Consider the following 24,340-nt stretch of genomic DNA (forward strand, 5'->3'; position numbering starts at 1 on the left):
GGCTTTCCCACATGACTTTGATGTAGCTACCCCAGGAGGGGGCTTTGGTGTTTGACGGTTCCTTTGTAATGGTGGAGCACTTTTTCACACTAAATCTTATGGAGAATTCCTAAATAAAGAGCAGACAAAAAGTAGAGCTACCAAGGTTCAAGGGGAGGGATCCAACCCCCTTGAGTTTCTCCTTCATTGCCACCTGCTTCCCGTTCTTCCCATCTTCCCATCCTCGAGCAGGAGTGTAGTGTTCAGTTTATGTTCTCTCAGGCAAACAGCTTTTGAAAGTAGTGTTGCTAGAGTTAACCTCGACTGATGTTTGCTCAAGATGGTCTCTGAAACGGAACTAGGTCTCACCTGGACTAGGTGATTGATCACAAATGACTGTTGAGTACGGAGAAGTGATTAAGCTGACTGCTCTCCATTAAAAATCATTAGCACTGTTAACTATACTCTTGCAAAGAGCATCAAATATGTATTTCCACAGGTGATAATCCCAGTGAGGTTTTAGTGAGTAATTATTTCAGTGTTCATTTTATCTCATGCTACCTGAAATCTGGACTGGAGCTAATGCAGTGACAGTGCCAAACCCTTAAGCCACTGCACCACATGAGAACTCCCATAATGTCTTACAATGAATTATTCCAGTTGAGTAAATTGGATTGGAGAATAACGGTGAAATTTAGATCCAAGAAAAGGCTATCATGGGGGACCTATCAATTAAACATTTTGGTCACTACACAAAGAACTAGTGGCTTACTAGTAAATAATGAGTCCTGGACTTCCCCGGTGGCTCAGTGGGTAAAGGATACGATGTTGACACTCCTGTCGTACAGGTTCAGTCCTGGGCTTGGGAAATTCTGAATGCTGAGGGTTATGGCCAAAACCAAAACAAAATATCAAGTGGTTAAACTTAAGCCTATTTGTACCCTATTTGTTTCTGAATCATTTTTATAAAATACCACATTTCTATTTAGGATAGTAATTGTCACTTAAAATCCTCAAAAGTCAGTGAAGTAGATGAGTCTTAGAGGAATGGATATGCTAATACAAAACCAGCATGAATGCATCCTCAGTGTTTTTATAGAGAATGCAAATTCTAAAGCCTGCACAAATGTGCTTGCTCTTAGGCAAGTCCATAAATGTCACTCAAGTATTCTTCAAAAACCTCAGTACTGAGAAACAGCTTAGTGAAGGGTTTAGTTAAGTGCAGACGTTAAAAAAAAAAAAAGAAAACCAACCATTTAGGTTATCACTAATTTAAACTATACTAATGCCATAATAGGGCTTATTTCAAAACTATTATAAGTGTTTTTTAAACTGTTGCATTTAATTTTTCTAAGATTGTTAGCTGGAGTCTAACTCAATTATTTGGCCTGCATAGGACGAGCCTATTCCAGAACTCTGCAACAAGCAGCCATCCCCTTACTTCCCAAGAGGTTTTGTGAAGAGCGTTATAAGGGTCGATTTACAGGAAGGATGCTCTGTGCTGGAAACCTCCATGGACACAAACGTGTGGACAGCTGCCAGGGAGACAGCGGAGGACCCCTCATGTGTGAACGGCCAGGAGAGAACTGGGTTGTGTATGGGGTGACCTCCTGGGGATATGGCTGTGGGGTCAAGGATTCCCCTGGTGTTTATACCAAAGTCTCAGCCTTTGTACCTTGGATAAAAAGTGTCACCAAACTCTAGTCCTTCATGGAAACCACAAGAAAACAGTATTTAAAGGAACTGTTGGGAAATTTTCAGCATTGGCATTTAGCCAGACATGCCAACTAATGGGAATGGAGAGAGACCCATAATTCTCTGTATTTTTTTGTGATAAAAATTGGGTACCCTTTGCTGCTTGAGAATTTTTGATGAACATTTTGGTTACAGATACCTCAATGTAGTACTGATGGTCCTTAATTAGCATTGTTGTCTACGGAAATTAATTTCACCAGAGACTAAATTGTCAGTTGACTTGTCTCTGCCCATTTTTCAGCATTCTCCAGATTATGTTGATTGTGCAATAAGGCTTTTTCCACCTTTGGACTGAGAACTCCCTTATAATTGAATAATATGGTATATGCCCATCCCTTTAGGAGTGGCATTGTTTTCTGTTTGTACAATTTTTAAGCTCAGATTTTTTCCAAAGGCTGTTAAGAAAGGCAATATGATCTTTGACAAACTGAGGAAATTAAAGGTAGAAAAATTAGTATCATTCTCACAATACATTCCTGAATGAAGCCTTTGTACCAAGCACCATTGCAACTAAAGAGAAAAATATTCCAGCTACTTTGTATGTTGCTACCACAACTGTCATAATAAAGAATGCTTTCCATTTGTTTATAATTTATCCATCATATTTGCTAATGTGACCTGCTTGGTTGCTTTTTATCACTTCAGATTTACAGCTTGATAAAGTGTTTTTTCCTTAGCAGCATGCTGTTATACAGACTATGATCCAAGAGTGACATCTACCGCAATTTTCTGGTAACTGACTTGAAATCTGCAGATTTCCTAAGACTATCCTGTCATAGTCCTAATAACACTATTAAAAAATGCTTTCCCTGCTACAGTGTGGGTAAGCTTTAAAATGACTGCTATACCACATACCAGTAACAATGTACTAGGCAGCTACACACCTGGCTGACAATTTACAAAGGCTGGTAAGATTTCATAATATCTCTAGTTTTCAAATGGGTTAAAAAGCAGAGACCAGCTGATGCAAATGCCCACAATGATATCCTCCTCCCCATGGTTTCTAAAGGGATAGCTGCTTACTATGAACTTACAGGGCTTTCTTGGTAGCAGTGCAAAAATCTCTGCCCATATATGAAAGGTCAGCTCCCCAAGATACTTGAGTAAACCTCATGAGATGAGGTGATTGATGATAATCATGAGTTCTTCAAAAAACAATTTTTATCTCCAATAGATGCATTAAAACAAAAACAAAACAGTCTTAGATGTGGGTGCAAACTGTAGGGTTATGGGTAAGTAATCCTCTTGCAGTGGCTAAGACCATAGAGAGACTTCACCGTTTTGCTTCTGCATCACATTGTGTCCTTTTCGTAAATTCTGAGCTTTGTACAAAACTGGTGCTAATCTGAAAGTGCTTTATAGTTTAGTATTTAGAACAATTGCAATGCAGTGTCAAGTAGAATAGCATTAGAACATTTTCTAAACAGGCATTTACATCTAAAGACAGTTATAGAAAGTGCACACTTGCACAAGGGCTTGGGAAAAATGACCAACACCGGTGAAAAAAATCTTAGTGTAACTTTCTCACTCTTGTAATTAAACTGCATTGCTGCTGCAAGCAACATTTATATTGAAATTTTAGCTAGACCAGATATTGGCCAACTTAAACGGACTGTTAACGGGTGGTCTGCAGTTCAGTCTTGAGGTAGAAGACTTGGTTTGTAAAATACCTTTATTATAGCTTAATTTTCTCTTGTTACATGTGACTTGTTAAATGTAAAGATACAAATGTTTAGTGCACATCGATGTAAATAAAGTGCACAGCTTTCCACTTTGCATAGCTCCTGTCATCTTCTGTGGTATAAAATGACCCTGCTCCCTCCCTGTCAGGGGTAACTTGGTTTTTATGTATAAGAATTTCCCCCAAATGCTTTAACACCTTACACAACAATACTCAAAATATTATTTCCACTTAAGCTCTTAAGAGTTGAACAAGTAGCCTGTTCACTATTTGCAGTCACCTTTGCATTTATTCAGTCAGGGAACACTGATTTTCTGTACAAATCAAGCATTTTATGTAGTTATATACAAGGAGGCACTCATTTATTGACTTAAATATCATACTTGAGATTTAAAATCACTTGGCAGCATACTGCAGGATAAGACTTCACTCACATCGCTTTGGATTTCTTGGTATCTGCAAGAGAAGAAAACCAGCTTTATACAACTGATTTGTGCTACCTCTGGGTGCTGAGATCTTTGAAGCTATTTGAGTTACTTTCTAGTCAGTTGATTAATTACAAAGTGCCAGGAAAATATGCCAATTTTGGCGTTCCAAATCCTTAAGGGTTTCAGATTAAAAAACATATGAGCAATATACCTTTATGTATTTTCCATCATCACTGGAACAATTCGTTCGGCTTCCTAGAAACATATGGACAGTGGTTAGAAGGCTGCCCAATAACCCAGTACCCTCCAGCTTTTTAAAGTGAAGAATGTCACTTGTGCAAGTCAGAATCTGATACCAATTAAATGGTGACAGCTTTGCCAATAAACAAGAATATGCTCTTCCATGGCTAGGAAGGGAGACTGCCACAGCTGACAGGTCCCAAAGACACATGGAGATTCATAATCCCAGAAACGATCAGCAAGCACAATTATTAATGCTACTCACCACCTGGATTAAACTGGCGGGCTACCCGGATGCAGTGCTACTAAACGGCGGAGTAGATTCAAGATGGCCACATGACGCTGACGGGAGAACTAACGACCTTCTTCACTGAAGTCATCAGCTGTATTTAATCTTTGGTGGAGGGCCCACGGCCCACGCGCGCTTGACTTGCGACTCAGCGCCGGGGCTGCACATGGCTCCCGCGGGAACTAAAGAACACTTAAGTCTACTCAGGCTTCTGAACGGACAGGTTTTCAAAGCTGACGTCGACCTACTACTACAAGACCGCTGCATCTTCTGCATTTTAAATTAAGCCAAAGAATTCTGTCCCGAGTACTTTAGCACGCAAAAAAGACCACATACTTTAACCCATAACCGACGCTTTCCGGATGTAAAAGACAGAGGCTCGCTGCTCCCGCTCTCTTATAGAGCCGATGACGCTATTCCGGGAAAGAGCCGCGAGAGGCGGGGCCTCCGCGCTTTCTTCCTTCCGCCCCGCCTACCCAGTCCCGCCAAGGTTCCACCCCATCGGTTGGCCACCGCCTTCTTGATGGCCCCTCCCCTTCCTCGGGTTCGTCCCCGCCTCCCTATCTTTTAGCTCTAGGCAGGCTCACCCGGCCTCCGATTCTGACGCATGCGCATTCAGTCCGCGGAAAAGTTGTCGCGAGACCAATGAATACCGAAGATCTCGAGCGTTTGCTGCGTGAAGAAGGTGAAAGGCTTGCGTTGTTTCTTGTTTAGGATAGTTACTTTAGTTGTCACTCTTGTGACCAAAACTGCAAGTTCGATAGTTCTCTGCATATTAACCTTTTGGTAGGTTGATTTATATGGTGTTAGCTAATTTAAAAAAATCTTTGCTAAAAAACTCCATATCCTCCATGTTCCGCTGGAATTGCTGTTGTTGAAGCGCAGGTGTCAGTGGTCTACAGTCGGTTTCTGTTTTGTGAAATGGGGAGTCTAATCTCTTAGGAGTATTTGCACCCGTTGCTGAAAGCCCCTCTACACGATACTTTAGTCACAAGATTAGAAAAAGGAAAGGGTGTTAGACTGGATGAAGCGTGAGGGAAACCCATTTACGTGACTTTGGGAACATTTCCCTTGTTGCGCTCAGACTCACAGTTTGTAGTACACGTCTAACCGCTGCTGAGCTTTCTTTGACTCTTCAAAGCGGACGCCTGGGTCCTGACTCCTGGTATGTAGTTAAAGAAATGGTGGAGTTCCCTTTTGTGGAGGGAAGTTACTAACGTTTAGGAATAATTTTAATCCTAAGTATGTGCTTATTAAATGCCAGTAAATTTACTATTTTCCCTTCCTATTTTCCTCCCGTATGGAAAAAAGAGAAGCTTTTACTCAGTAGAACACGTGGGGCGTTATGTTGCAGCAGTTGCTGTCAGGGATAAGGTTAGTAAGAGGTCTGGTGGATGAAGTGTCACAATAGAGATCCATGAAGCTTCATGAAAGCATACTTTTCTAGGGGGAAGAATTTAATTACAGCGAAAATTGCTGTTATGGTTAGGGTTGGAATGGACACGTTTACAGGGCATAAATTTTAATTTGAAAGAACTAAAGCTGTTTCTAAAGCTCACCTTATCTCGCCCTGTCTTTTTCTTCACTTTACTCTCTTCATGTCACTAATGATTGGAAAGAAGTGTTCAATAACAAGACTTAAATAACAAGTCACGGTAGGGAATTTTGCCAAATTAGATTTTATTCAGAATCTCTAACTGACCCTCTGTGTTATTTTGTTAGACCACAGACTGGGTGGGTTAAACAGAAAAATATTTTCTCAAAATTCTGGAGACTAGCAGTCAAGGTGTCTGTTGGTTTGTTTCTTCAGAGACCTCTCCTTGGCCTGTAGATGGCCCTGTTTCTTCACATCCTCTTCTCTCTGTGCCTTATCTTGTTGTAAGGGCACCAGTCATTGGATTAGAGCCTGTCCTAATGATTTCATTTATCTTTAATTGCTTAAATTTTTTTTTCTTTTATGGTCACATATTCGGCATATGGAAGTTTCTGGTTCAGGGATTGAATCTTAGCTGAAGCTGTGACCTATTTTGCAGTTGTGGCAAAGAGGTGTCCCTTACTACTACTCTGAGCTGGGCGTTGCTTCAGCAGCAACATGAGCCACTGCAGTCAGATTCTTTCTTTCTTTCTTTTTTTTTTTTTTTTTGGTCTTTTTGCCATTTTTTGGGCTGCTCCTGCGGCATATGGAGGTTCCCAGGCTAGGGGTCCAATCGGAGCTGTAGCTGCCAGCCTACACCAGAGCCACAGCAACGTGGGGTCTGAGACGCTGCAACCTACACCATAGCTCATGGCAACGCTGGATCCTTAACCCACTGAGCAAGGTCAGGGATCGAACCCACAACCTCATGGTTCCTAGTCGGATTCCTTAACCACTGAGCCACAACGGGAACTCTTGCAGTCAGATTCTTAAACTACTGCACCACAGCAGGAGCTTGTGTCCAAATATAGTCATATTGTGAGGTACTAGGGGTTAGGATTTCAACATAATGAATTTTGGGAGGACTCCATGCAGCGCATAACACTGGCCACTTATGCTAAATGATTAAGACTTACTATAGATCTTATATATATATATTTTTGCTATTTCTTTGGGCCGCTCCTGCAGCATATGGAGGTTCCCAGGCTAGGGGTCGAATCGGAGCCGCAGCCACTGGCCTATGCCAGAGCCACAGCAACGCGGGATCCGAGCCGCGTCTGCAAACTACACCACAGCTCACGGCAACGCCGGATCGTTAACCCACTGAGCAAGGGCAGGGACTGAACCCGCAACCTCATGGTTCCTAGTCAGATTCGTTAACCACTGCGCCACGACGGGAACTCCCATTACTATAGATCTTAAAATGAATGTTTCCAACAGGTTATGGTGCTAAAACACTGGGTGAATGAGAGAGCAAGAGAGCCAGAGCCCTCATATTTTCTTTATGCTCTTTTCTTCATCTTGAATGCCTCCCCATCTATTTCCCTTCTGTTTTTTTCTTCTTGTGGTTGACATAACATTAGTTCCACGTGTACAAAATAATGATATGTTATTTGTATATATTGTGAAATAATCACCATAATACCACTAGTTAACCTTCATTCTTGTATATAGTTACAAAAAATTTTTTTTTCTTGTGGTGAGAACTTTTAAGATTTACTCTCAGCAACTCTCAAAGGTGCACTACAGTATTATTAACTATAGTCACATTACATTCCCCAGGACTTATTTACTTTATAACTGGCAGCCTATACTGTAAGTCTATTAATTTTTTTTATTCCACATATAAGTGAGATTATAGTGTTTGTCTTTCTCTGTATGATGTATTTCACCTTGCATAATGCCCTCAAGATCCATCCATGTTGTCACAATGGCAAGATTTCATTCTTTTTTATGGCTTAATAGTATTCCTCGTTTGTGTGTGTGTGTGTGTGTGTGTGTGTGTGTGTGTGTGTCTATACCACTCTTCTTTCTTCATTCATTCTTCTGTGGACACTTAGGTTGCTTCCATATCTTGGCTGTTGAAAAGAATGATGCAGTGAACATGGGGGTGCACATATCTTTTTGAGTTAGTGTTTTTGTTCTAGTAAAAATGAGGGATGGAATTGCCTGGTTGCATTGTAGTTCTGTTTTTAATTTTTTTTGAGGAACCCTCATACTGTTTTCTATAGTGGCTGTACCAGTTACATTCCCACCAGAAGTACATGAGAGTTCTCTTTTCTCCATATTCTTACCAAATCTTGTTATTTCTTATCGTTTGATAATAGCCATTCTAACGTGTGAGTTCAGCTCTTATATTTTTGATTTGCATTTCCTGATGGTTAGTGATGTTGAGCATCTTTTCAAGTACCTCTTGGCTATCCATATGTCTTCTTTGGAAAAATATTTATTTAGATCTTTGGCCCATTTTTAATTTATTTCTTTTTAGCTCTTGAGTTGTATGAGTTTTTATTTTATTTTTAATTTTTTATAATTTTTTTTAATTTTCCCACTGTACAGCAAGGGGGTCAGGTTATCCTTACATGTATATTTTTTAACTTTTAATTTTTTTTTTCCTTTTTAGGGCCACACCTGCGAGACATGGAGGTTCCCAGGCTAGGGGTCAAATTGCAGCTGCAGCTACTGGCCTACTCAAAGCCACACAGGATCCAATCCGCGTTTGTGACCTGCACTACAGCTCATGGCAATTCTGGATCATTTGCCCACTGAGCAAGGCCAGGGATTGAATCTGCATCTTCAAGGATACTAGTTAGGTTTGTAACTTGCTGAGCCATGATAGAAACTCCCTGAGTTTATATATATTTTGGATATTTACCCCTTATCAGATACGTGTTTAGCAAATATTTTCTTCCATTGAATAGGCTACTTTTTCATTTTGTTGATGGTTTCTTTGGCTGTGCCAAAACTTTTTAGTTTGTTGTATTCCCACTTGCTTATTTTCCTTTTGTTGCCTTACTTTTGGGGTTTGGTCCAGCAAATCATCACTAAGATTGATGTCAAGTTATCACCTATGTTTTTTCCTAGGAATTTTATCATTTCAGGTCTTATATTCAAGTCTTTAATCCATTTTGAGTGCAATTTTGTGTATGATGTAGGATAGCGGCCAACTTTCAGTCTTTTGCATGTGGTTTTTCCCATTTTCCCACCACCATTTATTGAAGAGACTATCCTTTCCCCATTGTATATTCTTGATTTCTTTGTCGTAAATTAACTGACCATATGTATAATTGGTTTACTTCTCAGATCTCTATTCTCTTACATTGATCTATGTTTCTGTGTCAGCATCAAAATGTTTTGATCTCTAGAGTTTTGTAACATAGCTTGGAAATCAGGAAGCGTGATGCCTCCAACTTTGTTCTTTCTCAAGATCGTTCTGGCTATTTGGGGTCTTTTGTGATTCATACAAATTTTAGGTTTGTTGTTCTTTCTGTGAATTTTGCCATTGGAATTTTGGTAGGGATTGCATTGAACCTGTATATTGCTTTAGATGGTGTGGACATTATAACAAAATTCTTCCAGTCCGTGAGCTTGGACTATCTTCCATTTGTTTTTGTTCCATTTATTCATTTCCCTTCGTCAGTGTACTATAGTTTTCACCTCTTTCACCTCTGGTTAAATTTATTCCTAGGTATTTTATTCTTTTTGATGTAGTTGTAAATGGTATTGTTTGTTTTATTTCTCCTTCTGATGGTTTGTTTTTAATGTGTAGAAATACAACAGATTGTTGTATTCTGCAACTTTACTGAATTAGTTTATTAGTCCTAACAGTATTTTGTTGGAATCTTAGGTGTTCCATATATGAAGTCATGTAATCTGCTATTGCCATTGTGATTCTTTTACTTCTAGGTAAAGATACCTTTAGGCTGAAAGGTATCTTTGGATACATTTTATTTCTTTTTCTTGCCTAATTGTTCTGACCAGATCTTTCAATAATGTTGAATAAAAGTGGCAAGAGTAGGCGTCTTTGTCTTGTTCCTGATCTTAGTTTTTCACTGTATGATTTTAGCTATGGGATTGATATATATGGCTTCTATTATGTAGAGGTATGTTCCCTCTATACACACTTCATTGAGAGTTTTTGTCATAAATGGAAATTGAATTTCCATCTGTCAAAATTATACTCAGCTTTAACTACTTTGCTTAAATATCTCTTGTTCTATGAACTGTTTCATTACTCCAGCTGAATGTGATTTCTTTCTCTTTGTGACACTGTGGTTCTTAACTATCACTTTTCTTGTGTTATCTTTATTAAATAAACTGCTTGTGGTGAAGGACTGTGTCTATCCCTTATTTGAAGTGCGTAGCAGAGTGACTTGCGTTAAATGGGCACTAAATTGCATCAGCAAATGCTTTGAAGTAGTCTATGTCAGGAGTTAAGTTTCATATTTATTTTCAAAAGCCACTTCTCTCCAGGAGATGGAGTTTTATTTTTAATTTATTTTATTTTATTTTTGTCTTTTGCCTTTTTTTAGGACTGCACCCATGGCATATGGAGGCTGCCAGGCTAGGGGTTGAATTGGAGCTATAGCTGCCAGTGTACGCCACAGGCACAGCAACGCCAGATCTGGGATGCATCTGCAACTTAGACCACAGCCCATGGCAACGCTGGATCCTCAACCCACTGAGGGAGGCCTGGGATCGAACACGTGTCCTCATGGATCCTAGTCAGGTTTGTTAACCACTGAGCTTGATGGGAACTCCGAAATGGAATTTTAAATCCCTCTTCCCCACCCAACACTATTTTGCATATAGGCTATGCTGAGTAACTTGCTTTCAGAGGGTATGTATGATAAGGCAAGAGGGGGAAAGCCTAACTTATACAGTAGAGAAATCCAGCACATACTGCCTAGGTCAGGTAATCAATAATGACATCAGTGATAAGTCATTTTGATAGTGTGTACTCTGATCAGATGTGATGAGAACACTTCACCTCCTTCTGTGTTACTCTTCCTCAAAGCCCTAACTTCATCTAAGCATGTTAAGAAACATCAGATGAAATTAAATTGATGGACATTCTACAAATTCCCTAACCTGTACTTAAAACAGTCATGATCATGAGAAACAAAGTCTGTGAAACCGTCACACCAGAGGAGAAGAGACATAATGACTTAACGTGGTGTCTTGGCTGGAATCTTCTAGCAGAAAAAGGACATTAATTGAAAACTAGTGAAATTTGAATTAAATATGAAATTTATTTGATAATAATGTGCCAGTGTTGGTTTCTTAGTCATGACAGACCTTCATGATATTGTAAGATATTAACAATAGGGGATGAAGGGTGAAGGGTGTGTGGGAAATGCCTGTACCATTTTTGCAACTTTTCTGTACATCTGAAACTATTTTAAAATAAAGTTTAATAAAAACAGTCAGCCCTGCAGTCTATATTTTCATTTTAAGAAGTGGTGTTTGGTGATAGTTTCTCTCTACTGTTCGTGTGAAATTTGTGGCTGAAATGGCAGTATTTCTAAATTAGGGGAGAGAGGTTTGAGATCATACCTAATGAATTTAGTCTCTATTCAAGCCAAATCTTTGAGGCTTAGAATGAGTTCCCAGGAAAGATAATGTGGTAATAGATGGAAGAATTAAAAATTGTAAATGTTGATTTTTAAAGGTAATATGAGAGGTGATGCTGTTAGACTGATAAAATGATGGCTGGATAATATTTGAATTCTGCATTTGATACACGAACTGAAACAGTCTGTTACAGATTACTCATTCTTCAGTTGTAGTACTTTTTCCTACTCTATTTCCTTTTTCCTTTGAGTGTTTTAGTATAGAAACTATGGTAATTATCAGAGAACTACAATTAACATAACTGCACATCTCTTATATGAATGTTGAAATAAGTGGGTGGAAATATAATCAGGAAATGGCCTGTGGGATTATTTTCATCTTAAAAGACTTTGGGAACTTAAACATACAGTTGCGCTATACTAGCACTGTGATACTACTGCTAAGAAAATTGTAATAATAGTGTCTAGATGAGGAGATGAGAGTTCTTTCCTATCTGTATTGGAATATTCTTTTCAGTTCTGAACACTTTTTTTTTCACCTGTTAAACATTTATAAGCCTCTAGCAAATGTTTTTTCAGCAGACATGGCCCTATTCCTGAATGCAGGTTCATGTGCCTGATGCATTGAGGCCAAATGAACTGAAATATTGGAGCAGAGAAAGGTTTACAGCAGGGCCATGCCCCAGAATACCCTGAAATCCCCAAGGGGTTTTGGGAAAGTATTTTTAAAGGCAAGGTGAGGGAGGGGCATCTATCCCAGGGTGTGTGATCTGCTTGTGCAAAATCTTCTGATTGGTTGAGGTTGAGGTAACAGGGTGCCTAACTTTATTTTTTGTTTTTTTATTTTTAAATTTTTTTGCTTTTTGCTTTTAGGGCTGCACCTGCGGTATGTGGAAGTTACTGGGCTAGGGGTCAAATCCAAGGTGTAATTGCTGGCCTACACCATAGTCACAGCAACTTGGGATTCAAGCCACCTCCGGGACCTACACCACAGCTCGCAGCAACGCTGGATTCTTAATCCACTGAGAAAGGCCAGGGATGGAACCTGCATCCTCATGGATACTAGTTGGGTTTGTAACCCCCTGAGCCACAACAGGAACTCCTGGGTTTCACCACTTGTAATGATTCTGCACAACATGAAGGGAGAAGGGAAGGTAGAGAATCACATACTTGTTCTTAAAAGTTTCCAGTTTGAGGTGACAGCCATCACATTGCTTCATATTTCTGGGACCAAAGCAAGTTGCATGGCCATACATAACTTCCAAAAGTGTGGGAAATGGAACCCTACTATGTGTTTAGAACAAGGAGAATCAGAAATGTCAATGAACAGCACTAATGATTTCTACAGTTGCCATGTTATAACTTTTTTTACAATTATTTTTATATTTGCTTTTGCCTTTTCTCTATTGTCATACTACTAATCCAAGACAACACATCTGAGTTGTCTCTCTACTTTTCTAATTCTCCCTTTCCAGTCAATAAAGTGTGTTCATAAAAGATTAAATTTCCTGAAATAGCATTTTCTCCATGTTAGTCACTTGCTACAGAAACTGTAATGGTTTCTCCACAGTTAAGTCAAATTCTTAATCCCTGGATAGCATAAAATGTAAGGTACACTTAGCATGCTCATCCCGATTTTTCTCATGCTATTCTGTAGTGTAGACTGTATTTCCTTTCTACCCACCCATGAAGACACATTTCAGTTTCTATTTATTTTTTATAGGAAGCTTATTTTTAGATCATCTTTTAGACTCATCCATTTCTTGCCATCCCTAATATTTATTCTTGGTGCCTTATTTTTTAAAAATTGTTAATCAATAAATATGAGTTCCTACAGTCCCAAGCACTCTTTGAGGTGCTGGGGCAAGAGCAGTAAACAAAATAGACAATTTTTTTTTTTTTAAACCCAGAGAGCATATATTTTAATGGCAGAAAACAGACATAAATGAGTATGAGAGAGTTCTATTAGAGGAGCAGAACTAGTTGCAGAAATTCAAATCAATCATCAAGTGGAGGAAGCAAGGAAAACCAGCAACTGTAAGGATGAACTGGAATCCAGGAGAACGGATTGGAATCTGCATGGGTTTCTCCCTAGTTCCCAGGGTTCAATTTGGATGATGAATGTGGTCTGCAGGAGGAGCTGTCCTTTGCCACAGATCCAAGAGTTGCTGAATTTGGAAGAGAAGATCTGGCAGGAGTAGAAGATTTGGACCTGGCTGTGCCCCATACCCACAAGAGGAACCAGCAGAATAGGTGACAGCTGGCTTGATCTGCCTCCCTGCCTCGTGCCCTGCACTCAACCTTCCTGTGTAAAGTACATGCCTGCTGTTTCACTTCCACCTACCAAGACTCAGTCTGTGGCCCATGCCATCCTGGAACTCTTCAGGGAAGGAAGTGGAAATGTAATACCAGCTTAGCTAAGCTAATAAAATAAACACTAGCCACCATAAGTAGATTATATGGTATATTAGAGTCTATAAGTGCTGTGGAGAGATGAAGGAAGGGAATGAGAAGTGTTGGTGGAGGTGGGAATTATAATTTTAAAAAGAATGTTCAGGGAAGGTCTCACTGATAAGGTGACATTACATCAAAGACTTGAAGAAGGTGAGGGTGCTGATGTCTAGAAGAAGAATATTCTAGTAATCAGAGCTGCCTGAATGACAGCATGCATGGTAGGCAGTCTTTCACAAGGCTCCAAAGAGTCCCCACCACACGTTACTCCCTCCCTCAGGTAATTCCCTTCCCTGGCGTGGCAGAGGAATGAGATGTCACTTCTGGGACTAGGTTATAAAAAGCTCCAACTTGTGTCTTGCTTCCATTCTTTCTCTTGACTTTTTGTCCTGCTCACTTTGATAAAGTACGCGGCTATACTGGAGAGGTCTATGTGGCAAAGGACAGAGAGTGGCCTCTGGCTTACATCCAGTAAGGAACAGAAGCAATCAGACTAACAGCCCCTGAGGAGCTGAAGGAAAGAACAGAGGCAATCAGACTAACAGCCCCTGAGGTCCTGTCAATGACCAGGTAAGTGAGCTTGGGAGTGAATCTTGAACAAGCTCCAGTGGTTGATTGAGATCTGTGAGAGACACTGAAGCAGAGAACCCTGCTCAGCCAAACCTTCATTCCTGACCTACAGAAAGTGTGTAAGGTAAATTTGGGGCGAACTTATTGAACCATCAATAACTCATGTACCTGGTATATTCAAGGAACAAAAATGAGACCAGGCTGGAGTGGGGTAAGCAAGTGGGAAGTGCAGTTAGAATGGTAATAAGGCTAAGTAGGACCTTGTATGTCATTGTGCAGTTTTTGGTTTTATTTTGTTTCCTTGAGTAAGCATGGTAGCCACTGGAAAATTCTGAGTAGAGGAATGACATGATAGGACTTTGGATTTACATGTCCTTTCTCAAAGCTCTATTAGAGAGTAGGAGTTCCCATCTTGGCTCAGTGGTAACAAACCCATGAGGACTTGGGTTTGATCCCTGGTCTCCTTAATGATGAGTTAAGGATCTATCGTTGCTATGAGCTGTGGTGTAGGTCACAGACATGCCGCAGATTCCTTTTTGCTGTGGCTGTGGTGTAGGCTGGCAGCTACAGCTCTAATTTGACCCCTAGCCTGGGAAATACCATATGCTGCAAGTGCAGCCTTAAAAAGATTAAAAAAAAAAAATAGTGGTGGAGATAGGGTTGGAGCAGGTAAACCGGTTAAGCTAATGCAATAATACAGAAGAGAGAATGGTGTTGGCTTAGTGGAACCAGTGGAGGAAATAAAATAATTTAATTCTTAATGTATTTTTTATGGTAGAGCTGACAGTATTTGATGACAGTGGGTATAGGATAGAAGAGAAAGGGAAAAATGAGATAAATGGCTTTAGTATTTTTTGTTGAGATTATATGTTAAGACAGGGATGACTGTGGAGGTAGCAGCATCTGGGGAAGAGTACTCAGGAACATAGTTTTGTACATGTGATGTTTGAGTTGTCTTTTAGACATCCAAGTAGCATTGTTGAGTGGGGAGTTCATTATGTGGGTATGGAGTCCTGGGGAGAGCTCTGAGCTGGAGAAACATGTGTGAGCTGTTACGGTGGTACTTAAAGCCATGAGATTGGATGCTAATACCAAGGGACAAAGTACACATACAAAATAGGATCCAAGACTGAGTCCTTGGGCATGTCAACATTTATCTACAGGAGAAGATATCAGGAACTTGCCAAGAAGACTGAGAAGTGAGGTAAGGAGAAAAGCCAGTGGAGGGTGGCATCCTGAAAGTCAAGAGGAAAGTTTTCCAAATAAGAGTGATCAACTGTTCATGGTACAAGTAAGATGGGAGCTGAGAAATGGCTAATGGTTTGCAGTGTGGAGGGCATTTGGGACCTTGTGAAGAACAGTTTCAGGGAGAATGGGAAAAGGGGAGATGGATACCATGGATTTGGATGACTCATCTGAGGACTTATACTATAAAGGGAAAGAGAAATGGTGCAGGATCTCAGGGATGTGGGATCAAGAGTGGATTCTTCTTTTATATGGGAGAACATTAAGCATGTTTGTATTCTGATGGGAAAGATCCAGGAGGAATTAAAAAAACTGATTATGCAGGAGAGCACTGGTGAATTCTGAGGTTTGTGAGGGGGGTCTTGTGCACAGAATAGGACTTAGCCTAATGGTACTTCATGCAGCTCATCCACTGAAGCAGGATTGTCTGGGTACAAATGTTGGTAGGTGAATGATGAGGTGGCATGAACTTCTGAATGATCTCTTCTAGTAATTTTTCCTCTTTTTTCAGAATAATGGAAAGCAGGACCAACCACTAAGAATGAAGATGAGGAGGGTGTGTTGGATAGTTGAGGAGGGAGAAGGTATACTTAGGAGATAGTGTGACTAGACTAGGAAATGCATGGGATTCCTGGGCCACATTGGGGGCCCACTTCAGTTCTTGTTATGAATTAAAATTCACTTGTATAAAAATTAGCATGATTGTGTATTTTCTCCAAACCACACAGCTGCATAGGTGTAGGTGTAAAAGTGAAAAAGTTGGAATTAACTAAGGTTGGGATTTGCCAAGAAAGTAAAGCAAGTGAAAAAGGGAAAGGGAACATATGCATAGGAGAGGTTATGTTGATTTGCCATGGAATTTGAACTTGAGGAGGGATGCCAGCAAATGAACAGAGTGGGGGACACTGACGATGTGAGCAGGATTAATGAATTTTGAAGTGATGTTGTGTCAAAGGAATTTTGGAGCTGGGATACTAGAGTAAATGACTTCATGAAGTATCTTGTAATGTATGTATTTATTGGGAAGTCAGTCAAGCAACATGCTGAGCCTTTTATGGTTTAGCATGACAAACTGGAGCTGCCAAGTGTTCTGTCATACCCAATTTGCCTCCATCACCTCAAGAATTGGCTTGGTTGTGAGATGTTGCACTCATGTTTCATTAAATATTTAACATCTAAAAACTTGACTTTTTCTTTCTCCCCTTCTCAGATAACTTGTGACCTTTGACCTTTATTCACTAATAAGGACTTTAAGAATATTTTTTGGAGGGGTAGTTCAGGGCGGGTCACTGAACCAAGCAGCTCTGTCTGCCTCAGCTCATGTCTGGCTGCCAAGAGTGGACATAGGTCCTTAAAGGCACACCACTGCAAACAGACAAAAAGAAACTTTGGGGTGCCAGAGTGAGGGCTGGAGGTGCATTATTTTGGCTTTTCACGCATGGTCTTTAGGATCAGCCAATCCGGGAAGAGATGTTGAGGCCATAACTTAAACTGGCAAACCAGGGCAAGTTAGAGTGTTGAGAGCTCTTTGTACAATTTGAACCCAGAACTCAAAATGAATTGAACTGTGAAGAAGGTGATATTATCTATATTACTGATACGAGTGATACCAGTTGGTGGAAAGGCACCTCCAAAGGCAGGACTGGACTCATCCCAAGCAACTATGTGGCTGAGCAGGTGGAATCCATTGATAATCCATTGCATGAAGCTGCAGAAGAGGCAACCTGAGCTGGTTGAGAGGGTGTTTGGATGACTAAGTCCATGTTACCAGCTTGGACAAAGCCTTGTACTTTGCTTGTACTGGGCTTGTCATGGGGGTCACAAAGATATAGTGGAAATGCTATTTACTCAACCAAACATTTAACTGAACCAATGGAACAAGTTGGTAGACTCAGCTTTGCATGCTGCTGCTTTGAAGGGTTATGCAGATACTGTCTAGTTGCTTCTGGCAAAAAGGTGCTGGAACAGATTTAAGAAACAATGAGAAGAAACTGACCCTGGACATGGCTACTAATGCTGCCTGTGCATCTCTCCTGAAAAAGAAACAGGGAACACATGCATTTTGAACATTAAGCAACACCGAGGACTGTCTTGATGATGAAGACTCAGTTAATTTCTTTCCAGAGCTTTATGAGCTAAAACTTCTGTTGCTTTTGGCATTCCAAAACCTTGTCTTTGCCAGGAGAATATATGTAATTATATATAAAAAAGTATATATGAACATGGCAATGTTGCACTGTGTTTGAGTAAAACATGTAAATGAATAGTCTTCACCTCAGTTTGCCAGTAAGTGCTGCTGTATAAAGTATATTTTTGTTCTGAGTAGAATAAAAAAGGATTATTTCTATTTATCAAGCTTAAAGGAATTTTAAGAATTTTTTTCTTAAAAATTTTTTTGAGTTCTTCAAGGATTAAGATATTTTGAATGGATTTTTCAAAGGAGAATGCATATATAATAATAAACCAAAAAAACTTAATAGAAAATCACCAGCTATTGTGACAAAAATAAACACTTTAAAAGACTTTCTTTTGTCTGTCTTATGGTATCACTCTTTGCTGGTAAGTAAACAAAGCCTTTTATATTTACATTTATGTAAAGGCTGATTTGATTTCATTTTCTTTCTATTATTTTTTTTACTGTACCTGTAGCATATGGGGGCTCCTGGGCCAGGGACTGGGTCTGAGCTGCAGCCATGACCTATGTCATAGTTGCAGCCATGCTGGATCCTTGACCCACTGGATCGGGCTGGGGTTCCAGCTGCTGCAGTCAGATCCTTGACCCACTGCACGGCAACAGAAACTCCCTGGTTTGATTTTTTAAATTATATTTTGTATTATTAGCACATAAGAATCACAGTAGCCAAATTTCTATTCAGCCTTCTATATCTGCTTTGATTAAAGTCAACACAACCATCATTGAAAAGATACATTTCTAATAAAACATTAAAAATATTTTTTTGGCTTGCATGCCTTTATGCAAGAGAAAATTATTTAATAGATAATATAGCAATATAATCCATTAAAATAAAAGCTGTTATTACTGTTTTATAGTATTTATAAACTAATATTCATAAAATATATAATGCTTTTTATACTGGACATATTAATATAAGTTGAAAATTTAATGATCATTTGGTAAAATTCTCTTTGATTTTCTTTTTTACACTATAATATACTTTGAGGATGTTTAATAATATCAAACATTTTCTCTAGTGCTTTAAGTATTATTAAAATCTATATCTGAAAAGAAACATGCTTAATGTAAAACTGAATGAAAATGACAAGCATCCAATTTTTATTGGCCACTAGGTGGTGCTATCATCCTATTATTTAGGGCTGTGTTCAACCCTAGGTTTTAATTCAATGCATTCATTTATTATTGTGGTATAAATGAATGTGTGGATAATAACATGAAAATTTCAGGATATATAATGGATTTACCAACCTACACCCTGGATTCCAGTTTTTTATGATAAATACACATAAAGAATATTGAAAACCTTTTATTCTACTAAAAAGGAACAAATTTCCCCAGATGCAGATTCTAAGAATGTAACTGAAATGCCACAAAGTTTTTTATATGTGAACTTGGTGTATAGATTTTTAAAATACTTAATTAATAGAGATTTAATTCATTTACTGTTGGCTGAAGTATTTAAGTTGGAGTGTATCAAATTAGACAGTGATTTGGTTGGAGAAATGAAATATTTTTGCCCAGTGTTCCAGAGAGCAAGGAGTAATCATATTCATCTTACCTATAGCAGTACTTGGTCCTTGGTACATGCTCAGTGTTGAATGATGAAGTTAGGATGATAAAAGTGCAAAAAGTTGTGTTCAAAGGAAAAATAAATTGCCAGTTAAAATTGCCATATTAAAGTAAAAATGACAATTTTTTTTGATTTGGTACATATATTACCCCTGTCTTTGCCAAAAGGTTTAAATTTAAGGGTTTTTTTTTTTTTTTTTTTTTTTTTTTTTTTTTTTTCCCTTCTGTGGGAATATAGTCCAAGTTTTATAGTGGAAGTCATTTTACAGAGAAAATTTTAGGATAAATTTTGGAACTGATCCCTATTAGTTAAAATTTATAATTGAAATTGATTTCACTGTCTTGAATCTCAGTATTAGGGTTTACATTCTTCATGAGACTGTAAGGATTGTGTTGATTAATTTCTATTTGATCCTCAAAGAACTGACGGGACTTATACTATGCTCTCTGAAAAATTTTAGCTTGAAGTGAATTTAGAAAAATCTTAACCTTTTTTTAAAAATGAAAATAAAAGACTTCAGGTGGTATGTGAGAACACTCCAATTTACTATATGACATGTTTTAGTAGTTATTTCTTAATTCTATCCAAGTAAATTTATAGAAAATCAAGTAGAATTAGAATTAGATAAATGACTTTCAAATTTCTTTAATGTAAAAAACCCTTTTATTTGCATGATAATTTATATAAATGGACTGTATGTCTTAGAAATCAGAAGAGTCCTAAAAAAATATCCCTGGAATTCTGTACATTTGATAAAAGTACTAGGAATTTTGGAATATTCATCATTCTTTTTTTTTTAATTTTTAAAAGTTTTGTTGAAGTATGGATTTACAATATTGTGATCATTTCTGATGTACAACAAAGTGATTCAGTTATACGTGTATGCACATCTATTCTTTTTCAGATTCTTTTCCCACATAGATTATCACAAAAAATTGGGTAGAGTTTCCTTTGCTATACAGAAGGTCCCCACTGATCAATCATTTCATATACCTCAGTGTGCCTATGCCAAACCCAAACCCCCAGTCCATCCCTCCCCAACCATGTCCTTCAGTAATCATAGTTTTTCAAAGTTTGTGAGTCTTTTTCTCTTCTGCAAATAAGTTCATTTGTATCTTTTTTTAGATTCCACATATAAATTATAGCATATGATGTTTGTCCTTCACTGTCTAACTTAACTTAGTATAATAATCTCTAGGTCCATTCATGTTGATGCACATGACATTATTTCATTCTTTTTTATGGCTGAGTAATATTCCATTGATGGAATACTCATCATTTTTTAGCACACTGAGCAGTAATGACTGAGAAGGTCCAAAGAGGGAAATGTAAAATGAGCATTTTACAAATGGGGTTCTGAAAAGAACAGTAAATGAGCATTTTACAAATGGGGTTCTGAAAAGAACAGTTATAATACAGATATTAATGGTAATAGCTAATATTTATTGAGCAAATATATGCTAACTCATTTTATTGTTACAACAAAAATGTGAGAATGTACTATTATCTCCATTTTACAGATGAGTGTATTGAGGGATAGAGAAATGATATGATTAGCCTAAGTTTAGGTTTGGGATTTGAATGTAGTCTGGCTCAGGTCTACATTCTTAATTGGTGTGTGTTGTAAAGAGGAAGAGTGATACTAGGTATAAAATAAATATAAATCTGGGCTCAAATCTCACATTTTTGACTTTGCTTCTGTGTGACTTTGGGAAAATTATCTGTCTTTCCCATACCTGTTTCTTTGAGCAGTGACCTCTTTTTTAGCATTGTTGTTAGGGTAATTAATATGTGTAGTTTGGTAAGTAGAAGGCACCACTTAAAAGTCTAGAAATTTTTTTGGTCTTACATTTAAAACTTATTTTTCCAATTTTAATTCTTTATTAGAAATTCATTATTACTTTATGTGTGAATTTGTTTCCTGTTATTTAGGAGAAAGACATAGTATTTTAAGTCTGCATAATTGGGGAAATATATATCTTTGTTTATCAAATGTACTGATTTGTAAAAAAATTATACTTTTTTCTAACATTTAAATGTAAGAAGATGTGTCACATTAAAACTGTCATCCTTTGACTTTTTTTTTTTTTTTTGTCTTTTTAGGGCCACACCTGCAGCACATGGAGATTTCCAGTCTAGGGGCCCAATTGGAGCTGTAGCTGCTGGCCTATACCAGAGCCACAGCAATGCGGTATCCAAGCTGCATTTGCAGCCTACACCACATCTCATGACAACGCTGGATCCTTTAACCCACTGAACAAGGCCAGGTATTGAATCCATGTCCTAATGGATGCTAGTAGGGTTCATTAACTGCTGAGCCACGACAGGAAATCCCTTTTGCCTTTTTTTCTTCCCCTTATTTATTGCTAAATTAATTAATTCACAAGTATTTGCTGAACACCTATTGCATGCCAGAGACTAGACATGTAAATGATGAAAAAAAGGAAATACACTTGCCTTCATGAAGCTTATTACAATAGGAGACAACAACAAAAGTAATCAGTAAATTATATCATAAGATTATAGATGCTATGGCAAAACAAAAATTAGGTCAGGGTACTGGGAATCAGGAGAGCCAGGGAGGGAGAAAATTTATATAAGGTTGTTGGCCTTCTAAAAAATATATTTGGGCAGACATGCAAATGAATTGCAGGAGTTAGGCGTGCGGAGCTTTGAGGGACTGTCAGCAAGGAAGCCAGTGCAGCTGCTGCAGAATGAGAGCGAGGGTGGAGGGTGGTGGTGGGGGGAGAGGAACTGAGGCTCAAAGGCAATAGACATCAGATCACATGAGAAAATAGAGCCAGTGGGATTTCTTGACAGATTGAAAGTGGGGTGTGTTAATCAAGAGAGTGACCATCCTAACATAGTTACAGGTTTAGTCCTCATTCAAGGCAATGTTATACAAAGGCATGACTCTTAGAGTATATCCACTTAAGGATGAAACAGATTTCTTTTGCAGGAAGATGAAAATCTGCCTCCGTGCTCCATTTGCAGACTCACACCTAGTAAATCACCACCCCCCCCACCCCCGCCCCCTCGACTCTTCTGACCTGAGGCTGCCTGTCCACCTGTCCATACTCTTGACCTGGCTCTTGGCTCTTTTTCTGTGTCTCCATTGTAGCTAAGGGAATCTGGGATATAATGCTTATACAGTGGGTATAAATTCCATAATCCACAACTTGTGCAGAAGTGTAACTTTCTTTAGTTTTCAATAACTGTCTCCATTTAAGACATAGTTCATCACTTTAGGGATTTTCAATTCTATTTTAGAAAAACCCAGTCAAATTCAGGATTTGTCTTTCTCTTTCTTCCCAAGGTAGCCTTGGACATGAGATGAGAGGGTGACACTTCGGCCTTAGCCATCATCTGTCCTCTCTTAGCAGTGGATGAATCTCAAGTTCAGTCTCTGGTAAGTGGCCTTTGGCCTCCATAGTCTGGGCTCTTCCTATGCCCTGGAGTCACCATCTGTGCAGGTCAGTAGGTGTCCTGGTCCTAGCTGCTCGGTCACTTTGGATCTGAAAAGACCTATTCTGAGTGTATTCTGCAGGTTCTGTGGAAAATGGGGATTTTTATGAGTTCTCCAGCGCCACTGTGAAGCCTGTGCCATCAGAAATGCCTAAAACACCATGTCCTGGTTTTACTAGTTTGCTCCCGTACCATAGGGAGGCAGAGGACACAGAGGAGGTTTCTTCTTGGCAGACTTTTAGCTGTAAAGTAGGACACAGTTTCTCTACTCTTGGGTCCTCAGTCTTAAAAATCTCCCATCCTTTGATTTTTAGGACTCACTTTGGTGACAAGGAAGAAGGGTGGGAGGAGAAGAAACTCATACCTGTGTTTACCCCTCTTCTCTGTTTGCAGTATTCCTTCATCTCCAGGCCGGGAACTTCTGGTCTGGGGTGATGTGGATTTGGCTCTCTGTTTTCTTTCTAGTCTGTTATTTATGGTGTTAGCTTTACTTTAATTTACTAAATTACTTTCAAGATTACTAAATTATTTTTGAGCCTATGCAGAGGTTCTTACACTTTTTGGTCTGAGGATCCCTTTATGTCTTAAAAAATGATTGAGACCCTCAAATGGCTTTTGTTTATAAGGGTTATATCTCTCAATACTTACTCTATTGGAAATATAAACTGAAGAACTAAAAAATATTAATTGTTTAAAAGCAACCAGAGCAAACACATAATAAAATCACAGTTCTAATGAAAAAAGTTACTTTTTTTCCAAAACAAACAAAAACATTAGTGAAGATAATGGCATTGTGTTGCATTTTTGCACATCTCTTTAATGTTTGGCTTACTGGAAGATAGCTGGATTCTGATATTTAATTTTGCAATTCAATCTGTTTTGAAATATTATTTTTGCTGAAGTGTATGAAGAAATCTAAGCTCACCCAAATATGTATTTAGGAGAGGGAAATGTGTATTTATTGCCTTTCAGGTAACTGTGGATGTTTTTCTTTGATTATTAAGCTAAAACTTGACAAGTGCTATTTTCTTAAAGATTATTTGTAATGTAGAATCTGATTATGAGCTGTTCACACTCTGATACATTTAATAACTCTTAGTTTATCTTGCCCTAAGAATGGGTCTTTTATAATTATAATTGTTATACCATATATAATGTTTTTGTGGTCTCATGCATTGGTCATTTAGAAAATACTGGTTTACTGAGTTGTGCAGATCTTCCAAATATTAATATATTTCAATATAATATTAGAAAATCATATTTGTGGGAGTTCTCTAGTGGCCTGGTGGGTTAAGGAGGTGGTATTGTCAGTGCTGGGGCTTGGGCCATTGCTGTGGCACAAGTTTTATCTCTGGCCCAGGAACTTTCACATGGTTCAGGCTCAGCCAAAAGAAAAAAAAAATATATATATATATGTATATATATATATATATGTGTGTGTGTATATATATATATATGTGTGTGTGTATATATATATATATAT

General features: G+C 38.5%; 1 protein-coding gene, 1 long non-coding RNA gene and 1 pseudogene across 2 annotated transcripts in view; 2 read left to right on the top strand and 1 right to left on the bottom strand.

Moving 5' to 3' along the window:
* Nucleotides 1-3,509, top strand: part of PRSS12 (protease, serine 12) — a 75,614-nt gene extending 72,105 nt beyond the window's left edge. The window contains exon 13 of the mRNA XM_003129227.4: nucleotides 1,376-3,509. Coding sequence (XP_003129275.1) covers nucleotides 1,376-1,683 — 308 coding nt within the window. The 3' untranslated portion in view covers nucleotides 1,684-3,509. The remainder of the gene's footprint in view (nucleotides 1-1,375) is intronic.
* Nucleotides 3,678-4,786, bottom strand: LOC100525935. The gene is made up of 3 exons (XR_130811.4): nucleotides 4,349-4,786; nucleotides 4,055-4,098; nucleotides 3,678-3,871 (listed from the first exon to the last, which is right to left on the bottom strand). It is a non-coding gene; the product is annotated as an uncharacterized LOC100525935 (long non-coding RNA).
* On the top strand, nucleotides 17,116-17,871 carry LOC100526121 (annotated as a pseudogene).

The sequence above is a fragment of the Sus scrofa genome, chromosome 8 (genome assembly GCF_000003025.6).
Source record: "Sus scrofa isolate TJ Tabasco breed Duroc chromosome 8, Sscrofa11.1, whole genome shotgun sequence".
Classification (NCBI taxonomy): Eukaryota; Metazoa; Chordata; class Mammalia; order Artiodactyla; family Suidae; genus Sus; species Sus scrofa.